The sequence below is a fragment of the Lathyrus oleraceus genome, chromosome 2, assembly GCF_024323335.1.
Source record: "Lathyrus oleraceus cultivar Zhongwan6 chromosome 2, CAAS_Psat_ZW6_1.0, whole genome shotgun sequence".
Classification (NCBI taxonomy): Eukaryota; Viridiplantae; Streptophyta; class Magnoliopsida; order Fabales; family Fabaceae; genus Lathyrus; species Lathyrus oleraceus.
Genome location: NC_066580.1, coordinates 386,617,504 through 386,630,758, shown reverse-complemented (window position 1 = coordinate 386,630,758; position 13,255 = coordinate 386,617,504). Strand labels below are relative to the sequence as shown.

At 33.6% G+C, this 13,255-nt stretch overlaps 2 protein-coding genes across 2 annotated transcripts in view; one reads left to right on the top strand and one right to left on the bottom strand.

The window, feature by feature from the left end:
- Window positions 1-7,575, top strand: part of LOC127119658 (glutathione S-transferase zeta class) — a 33,710-nt gene extending 26,135 nt beyond the window's left edge. The window contains exon 11 of the mRNA XM_051049933.1: window positions 7,421-7,575. The gene's annotated coding sequence lies outside the window, so the exon portion shown is untranslated. The remainder of the gene's footprint in view (window positions 1-7,420) is intronic.
- On the bottom strand, window positions 1,861-2,382 carry LOC127123382 (leucine-rich repeat extensin-like protein 3). The gene has a single exon (XM_051053601.1). The coding sequence runs from the start codon at window positions 2,380-2,382 to the stop codon at window positions 1,861-1,863; it is 522 nt and encodes a 173-aa protein (XP_050909558.1).
- Window positions 7,576-13,255: the final 5,680 nt, after the last annotated feature.

The following is a 13,255-nucleotide window of genomic DNA, read 5'->3' as shown; positions in this document are numbered from 1 at the left end:
TCGAACTCTGTCACTTCATGTACATTTAACTACGGTTGCTTATAATGACCGTAATGAAATTTCTTTTTATAAATATAAAAAAAACGCGTCAAAAAATGAGGTATTACCACTGCTATCTAATATGATGTTATCGAATATATATTTTGTAGTAGTGATATAAATTGATGATATTTTTAATAACTAAAATGATAATATATATTGTATTTAATATCATACCCCTTATATATATATATATATTAAATCGAACTTCGAATAAAACGATCGCGGATTTCATCAACTTGGACAAGGGTTTAAAATAGTCTTTTGTTGTTATCTTAATATTGTGATTTCAGATTTTGATCTTATGACCACAAGATAAAATATAATTTTTGATTGTTAGCAAGTAACACATGCTCAAGATTTTTTCCTTGTTGTATCTATTGACGGTTTAGACCAACATATATCCCCAATAGAGTATCACACCATCCTTAAATACCGATTTATGATTCCCTCATTTTCAGTTGATGATGTTTGCCTTATTTTCTGTAAGGCATGCTTGGATACATTTGTGGAACATGCTACAAATAGCAAGGAGATTTCAAGATTCAAATATTGTCATAACTTTGTTAGGGATGTCTTATTTTTTATATTTAGGTGTGTAGGAATATTTGTGAAGAAAGATGCGTCTGAGAATTTTTTGACTGATCCAAAGGAGGGGAGATTGACTCTTAGGCTAACAGTTGTTCTGGGGTATGGCTGGGTAGGAGTAAAACATGCATGTGTAGACTTGATCAAGATTTCCCCACTGGTGGGACTAAGAACTAGAGATTTTGATGTAGGACAAGCAACGCTCAAAGCCGCTTAAAGTAAAGTGGTCAAACATGAGAAAGCGTGTTCCGACAATGAACATGCTTTCATACGTTTTTTGCCTTTGATACATATGGTTTTTCTAGCACCATAAGCAATTGATCTTTTAAAGAGAGTGCAAAGGCTCTTGTATAACAATATTGTGTCATCTATGACAATGAATATAACTTTTAAGAAGATAAGTTTTATCATCCAAAATAGAGTAACGGCGCAATTTATTATTCATTTGCTTGCTTTTTTTTATATAATAATAAATACATAAATAAACAATTATTTTAAAGGATTTTTTATGATATCGAGAGAATAATACTCATTCTCTCAAATACGGGACAACGAGAAAGAAGTTTCATGAAATCGTCTATATGGTCTATATGATGAAATCGAACATCAAGCATATATGCCATGGAGACAAGTGTTTTGAAGCAGAAAATGGTAGGGGATAAAGGAACATATAACAAATATAGATAGAAATGAACCACGCGACGTAGTTTAGCTGCTTCGAGCCATTTGTTGAAAGTGAAACTGTGGTCTTGGAATCCCATAAATTGGGAATGACAATTGAGAATAAAAGATTCCAGCTGGAAGATGTTCAAAGTGTGGGCAGAACATAAATGCATCCACGAAGCTAAGCAACAGAATCCTGTTCTATGTGTTATTGACTATTATAACCTCAACGTAGAAAACTTAGAGTGAGTGGCATATAGGAATCCATTTCTTGAAAAAACCTCACTCTCTCGTTTCGTTTTTGAGCCATGTGTAGCTTCTCATTTTACAAATACAATTATTAATTAACTTTTTGAGCAGTGATTATCATGAAAAGATAATTAGAAGCATGTCTCCGAGAAACTTTCAACAATTAGTTTAACCCAAACAAGAGAGAAAAAAAGAAGTTTCAATTCAAGTATCACCTTAATTTCTTCATAACTCGCACGATATCAAGAACCGGCATACAAATCAATACTTGAAATTGCAAAAACTAACAGACTACAAAAAACTTGAGTGTATATATTTGGTTCATTGCGAGGGAGGAAGAGAGGAAGTATTTCCTGATGCTGTGTCGGTTGGAGCGTCTGATGAGTCTGGTAGAGAGTCTGACGTTTCCGGTGTAGAAAGTACATCTGGCCGCAGCTGACTTCGCGGAGAGTGTGGTAATGTGACGGTGACGACTCCTCCGGGGGTTTCGACTAAGAATTCATGTTGAGGTGAAGGTTGTGGCTCCTCTGGCCATGATTCTTGTGGTGAAGCGTCTGGGTCTGGCCACGAGTCTTCCGGTGATTGCGGCCGAGGATCTTGGACTAATACCTGTGGCTGTGGTGGTAAGTTTAGCGGCTGTTGTGGTGGAGAATGTGACGATGGAGGTAAGTTGGTCGGTGATTGCCAAGGAGAGTTAGGTTGTGGAGGGTAGTTTGGTGGTGGTGGAGAGTAGTTTGGTGGTTGCGGTTGCGGTGACTGAGGTACCGGAAGTTCTTGCTCAGGTGAATCAGGCGGAGGAAGATTTAAATTGGGAAGTATTGGTTTCGGAGGATTAGGATCCATGGTTATTTCTCAAGAGTTCAATGGTATCTTGGATAGAAAGTAATGTAATAGTGTGAGAGTTTCAACTAACTGAATAACAGTATTTCAGTTAGTTAGTTGCATATATATGTAACTGACTAACGGTTTTATAGAAAATATTGAAATTAGGTTTAACAAAATTTGCAGCCATTTAAAAAGATTGTCATCAATTTTCATTATCCTTTTGACTTGTCATCAAATACAATTCAACCATCTTCGATAGGTTTTTGGATAGTATTCTTAAAATATAATTTGACCCTCTTCAATAGTCTTTTTGACCTTCTTATTTGCTTGTGGGGAGGGGTTTTATCAGTTTCACTTAATAAGATCTATTGTTCTTTAAACATAATGTCAAAAATATTTGATCATCTTTACTAGTAATATCAAAAGCATATTTTTTTTCTATTAAACATTTAAGTTGTATTTGAATATGTGGGATTAATGTTTAAGACACTTATAAAGTGGTACAGATTTTAATTCACCCATATTTTTTCTTAATTCATAACATGAGTCGTTCATACCCCTTCACTTTTTACTAAGGAAAACTTTGTAGTTGGATTTTTACCCCTTTTAAGGAAAACTTTATTTTTTTTCTTCATATTTTACGTTTCAAAGTTTAAAATTTTAATTTGTCCAACACTATCTTCCGACTACAACATCTCTATAAGTTATCTGCTAACCATTTTCTTTCAAAAATCGTAGTTCATACTTGCTCTTCCATTTGCACTAATTGAAATTCTAGAATCATAGTCACGTGTCTAGGTTTTATTTGTCGCCAAATCTATGGCATCGACCTTTGTTTTTCCTCAGAAGAACTATTCTTGAAAAATATTTTCTAAATGTTCCCCGATCAAAACTGTGTTTGTATTTGGTGGCAATGTAATAAACCATGTGGACATGTCTTTAGTAAGAAAATTAGGAAAATATTATATTTCTAAATGGAGTGTTGTATTTGTGAGAGTCGTAAATAGTGGCGACGTCAGGGACCTCGCCTAGCGGGGTATCGTTAGGGCGCTACCTCAAGAGAGCATGGGGTCTCGCCTTTAAGGCATATGACATGTGCAATATCGTTTCTCCCCACTCACCATAAAAGAACGAGTCAGACCATGACTCCCTAAAAAAAGGGTGGTCAGCTGTCTCTTCAAGTTAAGGGTGAGCCGTTACTACTTCTTAGGATTTCCTAAGCTTTAGATCCAAGAGACTATATAAATATTCCTCCCTTAACGGGAAAGGACAAATGACAACTTAACCACATATCGCATATTAAATAGAGCATCTCACTTCATGTGAGAGTGTCTCTCATACCACCATAATCCCCATAAAACCACCATACAGGGTCTCTCACCGTCCTGGACAAGTCCTTATTGTTATAAACCTACTAAGATCTTTGGTTATTCCCTACCCGTGTAGAGATACAACACACATCTGTACTTTTTAACAAGTACATCGGCACCCACTGAAGGGTCTCGATAAAACTAACTTAGGTCACACCTTCTTCTACAATCGCCATATTCACTGTCACCCGCTCTTATATCCAGATATTCTCAACCATGGTTAAGAGGAAATCACCTTCCCTTACGCCATAAGATATTGAGGGGAGACATGATGCCAATGCCATGGCAGAGATGCGTGCCGCCATGGATGAACTACGCCGTCAGAATCAAACCTTTGAGGACAATATCCTCAATATATGACCACGACAACAAGAGACCAATATCCCAATGAGATATAAGTGTTTGATCCCCAACTTTTCTCAAATGAAATATGGGAAGTGTTTGTCCCTAAAGGATTTAAGTCTCCCTTTTTTGCCAAGTTTGGTCGACGCAATGACCCCTATGAGCACGTTGCCTCTATTAACTCTCAGATGACCATCATCAAAGTCCCTAACTCCCTAAAGTGATATTTTTTGTCTAGCACCTTCAAGGACACCTCCCTGCAATGGTATATGGGTTTACCTCGAGCTTCCATCACCAATTATCAAGAATTAGTGAGAAAAATCATACACTAGTTCACCGCCAGTCGTCACAAGAAGATGTCCACCACCAGGTTGTCCAACATAAGACACGGCCCCTCCGAATTGTTGAAGGACTATCTCGCCCAATCCATTGAAGCTACCATTAGCCCCCCACCCCCACCCCCAAATCAATAATTGTTCGTGAGAGAATTCTAGAATGGTATCTAGGCACGACACTTCAATAAGTCTCTCGCCCAGAAGTCCTGACTTTTGCTAGCATAAATGTCACCAAAGAATAATGTTACATAAAAGGCGAGGAGATAAAAAAGAAGAAGGCGTGAGACGTAAAGAACGTGTTCCTACCGCTGAAGGTTCACATCCTCACAAGAAGACCAGTCGCACCTCTCCTTTCAAGGATAAAATTGCATTTAAGAGAGCAGGCAAGGTGGAAAAGACTGTTACTAACTCAAGAAATAAGTTGAGAGGTTGATCCAAGAGGGACACCTCAGGAACTATGTCAGATGCGATTTTTCTCATGGATCATACAAATCCATCTTCTATAGGCTAGATGACGCAGTTATCCCTAAGCTTAACAAGGAAAAGTAAGCGTCCACGGGAAAGGATAACAAAGGAGTATGCCACATGCTCCACACTTTTGTATGAGGATTCACTAGAGGCGAGGAGACAAGCTCCTCTCATATGAGGTACACTTGACAAATCTTGAATATACAAAACACCCATAATATTGAAGGCGAATGGGAGAGAAAGGCACTAGAAGCCGAGATCTCCTTATTTGAGAAACACACAAATGGTGTCCACCCTTATAAAGATGACCTCATGGTCATTACTGTCATTTGCGACTCTTAAATAGTTCGACTAAGTTGACCAGAATTATACACGGGTTCTAAGTAATTTTGAAAAGTTTAAATCTCCTTGATGTGGGCACCTTGACTTTTCTTGGTTTGTCTCTGCAGAGAATAAAAGCATCGGTCAAATGTTACAGCGGAATTGAGATCCACAACAATATCATTATGATATGTTATCCTCTCTTTGAATTATTTGGTATAAAAGGTAAGAAGCTTCAAATTCAAACGGGCTCAGATTAATGACTTTTTGGGTATGAAAGTCTAAACATACCTTGTATCTCTCTACCATTGTGCTGTTAGCCAAGCATATTTCCTCTTTCTTGGTAAAAAGTGATATTGGTAAAAATTGGCTAAAACCAAATTGTTTCGCCACCAAATTTGGATGGTATCCAACGAACCCCAATCCAACTTTCCCCATCGAAATTCTAGTCGATAAGATAGTAGGTTTAAGGAAAGCTACCCATATGTCAAGAGCTTCAAATTGATTTTCAAGTGAAGAAGCCAAAAACTCTCTTATGAACCAATTCGGTTAATGACTTCGATCAACAAATGGTGCCATAGAAGGAACGGATGTGGCACAATCCAGATACAAGAAGAATTTTTTTAGAAAGGCTTATTCAATTGATAAGCCAATGTCTTCTGGGGTCAGCAAAGCAAGTGTATTACCTTTGAATTGTCTTCCCTCGACTTGGTTAGCTAAGTTAGATATAATAGCAATGTTTTAGGAAGATTTCAAAAATGGCATTAGTACAAATTTGCAAGATCCATATAGAGCCTAAAATCATGAGATTTTCATCAAAATTAGAAAAATAATTTAGTTCAGGGGAGGCAAGTCCTAAGGAATCATAAAGACTACCCATGATCAATCTACTGAGACAAACATTTTCCCACTCATAAAGCTGAGTGGCTAGCTGTATGAAAGTCTTAGCTACTTTGAGATAATTAGAACAAAAAATGAAGTCAGATAATCCGAGGGTGAGGAAAGCAATGTGCTTATAGTCAAAGACTTCCTTAATTTGGTCATGATGGTCTTTAATGTATTCGTTTAAACTAGGATGACTGAAGGAAAAACTAGTAATAACAGTATCGTTGAAAAACATGGGGGTTATCCTCCCATAACGATTTGGAATTTATTAGTTGAACCTTCCCAAAATAAATGGAAGATATGAGCATATTGGCATTGTACCTTGGTCCAGTTCTTGCCAGTTGGATTAAATCGAAGATGCGTTGATCTTACCAGATTTTTCCTTTATTCTTTTCCACTCTATTAAGCCAGTTGAGATAGACTTCATTATTAATGTAAATAGAAGAACATAACACACGATGAGGTTGTTCCATGAACCCTAACTTAAAGCTCTCGTCCTCAAAGGAACTTACAATAAGGTAAACAATGGAAGAAACCCGCCATTTTATTAGGTTTCACATAATTTATGGGCAAAAGACCCAGAAATGCATGGGTCTTACCTACAATAGAGAAAGGGATTAGTACTTGGGAAGCCCAAATGTTGGATTTTTCTTTCTTCATTACTGATTCTGGAATGTGAGTACGACCCAGAATAAATAGGACCACAAATATCAGCAACAGAATATATTAGAAGTTGTTTTATGAGCCATAAGAGGTTCTAGAACTTGAGTAGAAGATGAAAATGGAGGTTGCATAAAATAAGAAGTTAGGATTCATAAGAGAGAAATGGGGGAAAATGGAAGAAAGAAGTGAAAGATATGATATATAGCTAATGAAGTGAAACTGTTCAATTTTTCCCTCTAAAAGTTAGAACACTGATGTTATAATTTTTTAACTTAAATTATTACTAATTAATGATTTATCTTACGATTAATGTTTGTGGTCCAAAAAGGCCTTGGAAATCGAAAGCTATGATGGCAGGTACACGAACATTGTTAACATGACGGCTAGATAATAGGAGTCATGATGACAATGACGTATGCAAAATGGTTTGAATGGTGTTTACTAAAAAACGCCATTTTTCCATATTGCAAACATGATCGAAAATGGAATTTTTTTGGGGCATCTGTTAGCCTGAGATTTTAGACTTAGCCCTGCCTGCATGTATGCGAGATACGAGGTATATTTATATACTAAGTGTAGGTAGTTAAGTCATGTTGTCAACACCAAGTTGCAAATTCGACAAGTGGAGTTTTCGAGATATAATATTAAGTAACTTGAAGACTTTTTCTACAGAAGTAGAGGTTTGGAGCGGTTCGAGAACCAAGGAAATGTGGAAACACATCAGAAGACAAAAGCCCACGTAGAAGATATGTGTCAAATTTCTGAGATATAATCGTTATTGACAATTATTGGTGTACATAGTATTTAAGTAGATTTTAGAGTTGTATCAAGGGTTCATGTTTTTATTGTGTTATATTTAGAATTGACACATCTGAGTCATAAAAATAAAGAATTTGTGAGAAATATAGGAACTTGTGTCCCACTTTTAATTAAAACATTCTTAATTCAAATGCTTTGCTATTTTTCTTTATTTACTTTGTCCTTGTAAGTATTTCTACATTTACTTCTTTGAACTTCTATCCAATTGCTCTAGATTCAAACATAAAATATTTTAGCACTAATACATTTTCTCAAACATTTCACACAAAGTGTCCTTTAGGATTTTTCGAGTTTGGTCCTTCAAGTGAAATAAAACACGTGATTTGTTTACCAAAAACACTAGTAAATAGGATCACTAATGAACTCACACATGCAATCTCATTGATTCCATCATTCATCAACCAATATCAGCTTTGCTACATTCTTTAGTAAATTCATTTTAACAACTCCTTTTTACAATAACATCGGTAGAATCATTGACCAATAACATATATTAAATATAAGGGATAAGAGATATAATTCTTCAAGGAGCATTGAAGAGTTAAACAAATAAATCAAACATTATAAAAACTAACAAAGTAGTTATAAATGTCATCATGAATATAATTTTTTAAAATTTAAAGTTTCATTAAATGTCATCTACTTCTTTTAAATAACATTGATGAGTTAAACAGACAAAACAATCATTATGGAAAATATCCTAGTAGTAATAAATGTCCTCGTGGATATAAGAAGTGTACATGCAGGGATAGCAAAAGCCTCCATCATATAATAATCATGACTTAATATAATGTAATTTTCTATGACTTCACTAAATGCCATGTATTTCTTTCAAGTAGCATTGAATGTTCTCGTGAATATAAAAAGGTTGCCATGCATAATACTATTCCATTCTGTTTATAAAAAATGTTTTATTTGCACTTTTTATTTGTCTAAAAAATATAGTTCTTTTATAATATCATTGTAGTATTTATTATTAGTTTTTCATTATCATATCCCTATTTATTAACTTTCACTTTATTCAACATCTCTTTTAATTATATTTAGTAGGGATATTCTACTAAATGATATTAATTTTATTATCAAAACCAACACATCCAATCATTTTCTTAATAACCGTGAATTATTCAAATAGGACACTTTTTATAAAATGAATGGAGTATCAATATAAATAATCATTAAAGATCATTAATTTTCTTTACATTGAATAAATAATTGAAACTCATTAAAGTTTATGTTCATTAAAGTATCATAATCTCAAAGTATATTTCTAAAATATATAGGAAAAAGAGAAGGGAAAAAACATTATCATTGTTATAATAGTCACAACTATTGAAACAAAAAGAGAAGGACCACTTATTGAAATGAAAAGAAAAAACACAATTATTATAATAGTTAATCATGTCAAAACTAAAATTACATGAGAAATCAATAAAGAGTATCAAGAGATTGAGATACCTCATCTGAATCAAGGGATAAATTATATGTTCGAAATTTCAGCCTGATAATAGTAGAGTGCTTATATTCATTAGTACTTTCTAACAAATCAATATGATATGAGAAATAAGAAATAGAATAACAATTAGTTAAGAATGCCAAATTTACTATATTTTAGAGAGATATAATAGTAAAATAAAAATCAGTCTTTTAAACTCAGTATGGAGAGTTCGAAGTCATCCATATTAATGTGCGTTGCACGAGTTTGATGAGTTGAAGATGATAATATTTTTTTTCCGAATTTGTAGTGTGAGGATGAAAGAGAGAGGCGAAATCATGGAGGAGAGTAGTGAAAAGGAATTGGAGATGGGAGTATAAGAAATTATATGTCATTTATGAAGATAAGATATTAGTGAAATTGGAATACATGAATAATAGTAGTTGCACATTGATATAAAGAATGTCATTTATTGTATGCAAAGCTGATTTGACAAGTTAAATTGAAGGCAAAAATTAAGGTTAAGGATTATGCTAACTTAATAAGTTTTATTAATTTTCACATTCATATACACAAGTTAAGTGAATTCACATTATAAGTTTATGACTTGATATTACTCATCTAATATAAACAAGAGATTAATTGATATGCACTGTCAGTGTAAAAAGTTTTACACTGTCACTACATCACAATCACCCGTTTATATTACTTTTTAAATATTTAAAATAAAAGTCAAACCTTTCAAATATATCAGTGGTTGTGATTAACTGACAGTGTAAAAAATCTTTACACTGACAGTGTATATCAATTAAATTCTATAAACAATACAATACTCAAAAAATACATTCTCAAAAGACTCAAAATCAACAATTTACACTTTCGATAACTACCACTTAATCTCCAATATGGTTAACAACTATTCTTAATTCATAAAAAAAATAACACATTTGAGATCACATCTAAAATCTAATTAACATTTCATTTTCTCTCTCACAATTGTTAACTTCTAGAATTTCATATATTTTACTAACAAATTAAAATCAAGAACCTACAAGGTCACTGAAACGTTGATACTACAAGCTGTGTGTGACAGAATAAGAAATACACATCTTTTTCCCGAAAGAAAGTTAATCTATCATAAACATGTAGTTGACCGTTGACGTCAATAGTAATGATCAAAGCTTGATGTATAAATAATGTCTAAAAACGTACACCTGAAACAACAATCATCACCGTGAGTAATAGTAGAAGCAGCTAGTACTATATAAATGAAAGAGTAAAATAAGTAGAACGCACCAGCGCTAGTGTAACGATTATGATAATAACTAAGATTACGACGAAAATCCAACACTAGGACTGGTTTTGCGTGCGGGCGGAGATCAAACAGTTTCATCAGACGGTTCTTTTTGCATTGACGATGGTGACGGAGATCAAACAGTTTTTGCCGTCGATTCTGTGTGCATTGATGACGATGGAGACGGAGAAGCAATAGAAAAAGAAGGATGAACCTCTTGGGATTCTCTTTTCAGCGGAGATGGAGGTGCAAGAGCTATTTCTTGCTGCGACTGGGGTGGTGACTGTGGTGGCGAGTCGAGAGAAGGAAATGCTATTACCTGTGGCTGAGGCCGACGCCGCGGTGGTCGCGGTGGTTGAAGTCCCTCTCTGGGCCGCGAGACCAAATCCGTACAATGAGAATCAAGATGAGGATATAATTCACGTAATAATAATCGTTCTCGTGACTTACGCCATGGTACAGGGTTTGATCTAGGAAGACTCTGAACACGTTGTAAAGAGTAGTCTCCCGGAGGAACATTATTCGTCTCCGGTTGAAGACACGGTGGAAGATCTTGACCAGGGAATATTTCTTCAAACCATGACAGTAGTTGAGATTCTTGTATTCCCGGTGATGATTCTTGTGGCTGCCGCTGAGAGACGTGTGATGGTGGAGCGTTGTTTTTTCGTGGTGGCCTTGGTGGACGAGAACTTGCCACTGGTTTGGGTGGTGGTGGATCCATGAGCAGAATATTGTTGACAGAATGCAATATTTAGTGGTTTCTTGGAGAGAAAGTAAGAGGAGAATATTCAGGTTCTTGAGCTTCAAAGACTGATTGTAAAGGTATTATAACAAGTGAGTTAGTTAATCAGTTGTATTAACCGCCGGTGTTTTAGTCACTTAATTAATTAATTAAACGTGTTGTTAAGTAACTAAATTAAAGAACTATACTGTAACAATATATATATATATATATATATATATATATATATATATATATATATATATATATATATATATATATATATATATATATGCACTAATTATTCATTAACACAGCTCAGTTATTCGGTTAATGTTTGTCGAATATGAGGTGACTTAGCTAATTCTTGCGGTTGATTTCTTATAAATTAGTAATACATCTTATTTATTTGGTTAATATTGGGTGAATTTGGGTCGGTGTGTTTTAGTTTTAAAAAAATAAATTTTTTCTTTGTATTTTTGAAAATTGAATTTACAAAATTATTTTTCAAAATATTATAAGTTTTTTTAAATTTGTTTTTTATAAATTAAAAGATTGATTTTGATAAACTATAACATAAACCTACATTATTGAAGATCAAAGTATAGTCAAAATCATAGTTTTTTCAAAAAGTTCTATTTCAAAAATGATTTTTATGAAAAGCTATTTGAAATAGCTTCAAAATTAAGTGATTTTTTAAAATTTTGATATTCAATTTTTTTCCGATAAAATGATGAAATAACTAAAATAACATTTTAAGAATAACTATTCAAATCAAATTTTCATTTGAAGCTTTTATGAAAAGTTTTTTTGTAAAAATTTTTTACATCGAAATATGTTATACTCTAAAAATCATTTAAAAAAAAAGTCAAAACAAACTGGTCATTTATCCTTGAATTTGAATCTGGGTAATGACCTTATGTAAAAAAGATACTAGTGAATTGCAAAATATTTCTAATAGGGTCATTTATAATAGAGGAGTAATAAGTTATATATTTATACATGTACAATCATATTTTTAATTAGGGATGTCAACCTGACAAAAAATATACGGAGGATACTTCTCCGCTTTCCGTTCGTCCTTAATGTTTTTTTTATTACCGTTTCTGGCCCCGTCATAGGAAAATATTTTTCTCCATTCTTATCCCCACAGATCCTCATAGAGAATCGAAGATCCACTGAATAAAGTCAATTTCGATTAATAGTCCTTGAAGCTAGAGAAGTCCACAAAGACCCTTCTTCATCCTTTGAAACTCTTCTTCAACACTTGACAACCTTTTATCTCTTACTTTTTTATGTAACCGAGTTCCCTACGACAAGGGTAAAATAGTCAGAGGTGAGTGAATTTCTTATTGGGGATATCTCATGCCTAGTTTGTGCCTGTATAACCTTCGACATTTATATGATTATTCTTTGTGAACATTAAGTCTTTTCCAAACGTGGACTTCAAGTACCACATGATTCGAATTGATGCATCCGTCACTACTAGAAAAGTTGTAATAAGAGACAGACATATTTCGTCATTAATTTATAAGAATTTCGTCTCTAATTATTTTAGAGACAGAAATAGAGACGAATACACATTAGTCGGTGAAAATTTAGTCACAAATTCTTTGGAGATGGATTTTTACATTCGTCTCAAAATAGAGACGGATAAAATTCGTGATTATAATAAATATTCCGTCTCTAAAATAATAATGGAAAACTATCAAATCCGTCTCTACAGAGACAAAAGAGTGAAACTTTTAATTCCGTCTCTAATTTTTTTTTATTATTGTATAGTACCTAGTAGCATTATGTTTTTCTAAATCTATTTTTTTAATGATGCTGTGTTATTGTTGTTCATCTTTCAATTCAACATCATACATAATAACATTAACATTACACTATATGAGCTCAAATTTTAAACTTGTTCAAATATAAAAAAAATCATTATGATTTAAGTCATTCATATATACCTCTACAACATTGTGATTTAAGTCATTCAAATATGTGTTACAATAGAAGAAAAAACACTTCTTTTCCATTCAGACATTTTCTTTGCTGAGAGGAGTTTCCATTTGCTTTGCACCAATCATTCCCATCACTAATATTCTGGAAAAATAATAAACAAAACAAACGAAAGACAAACACTCTTAGAACAAATTGAGGTATACAAAAAGAAGTTATAAATATAATAAGTTCTTATTTATAATACACTCTTAGAAGGCATCATTGGTGAATATACTACCCAACCTA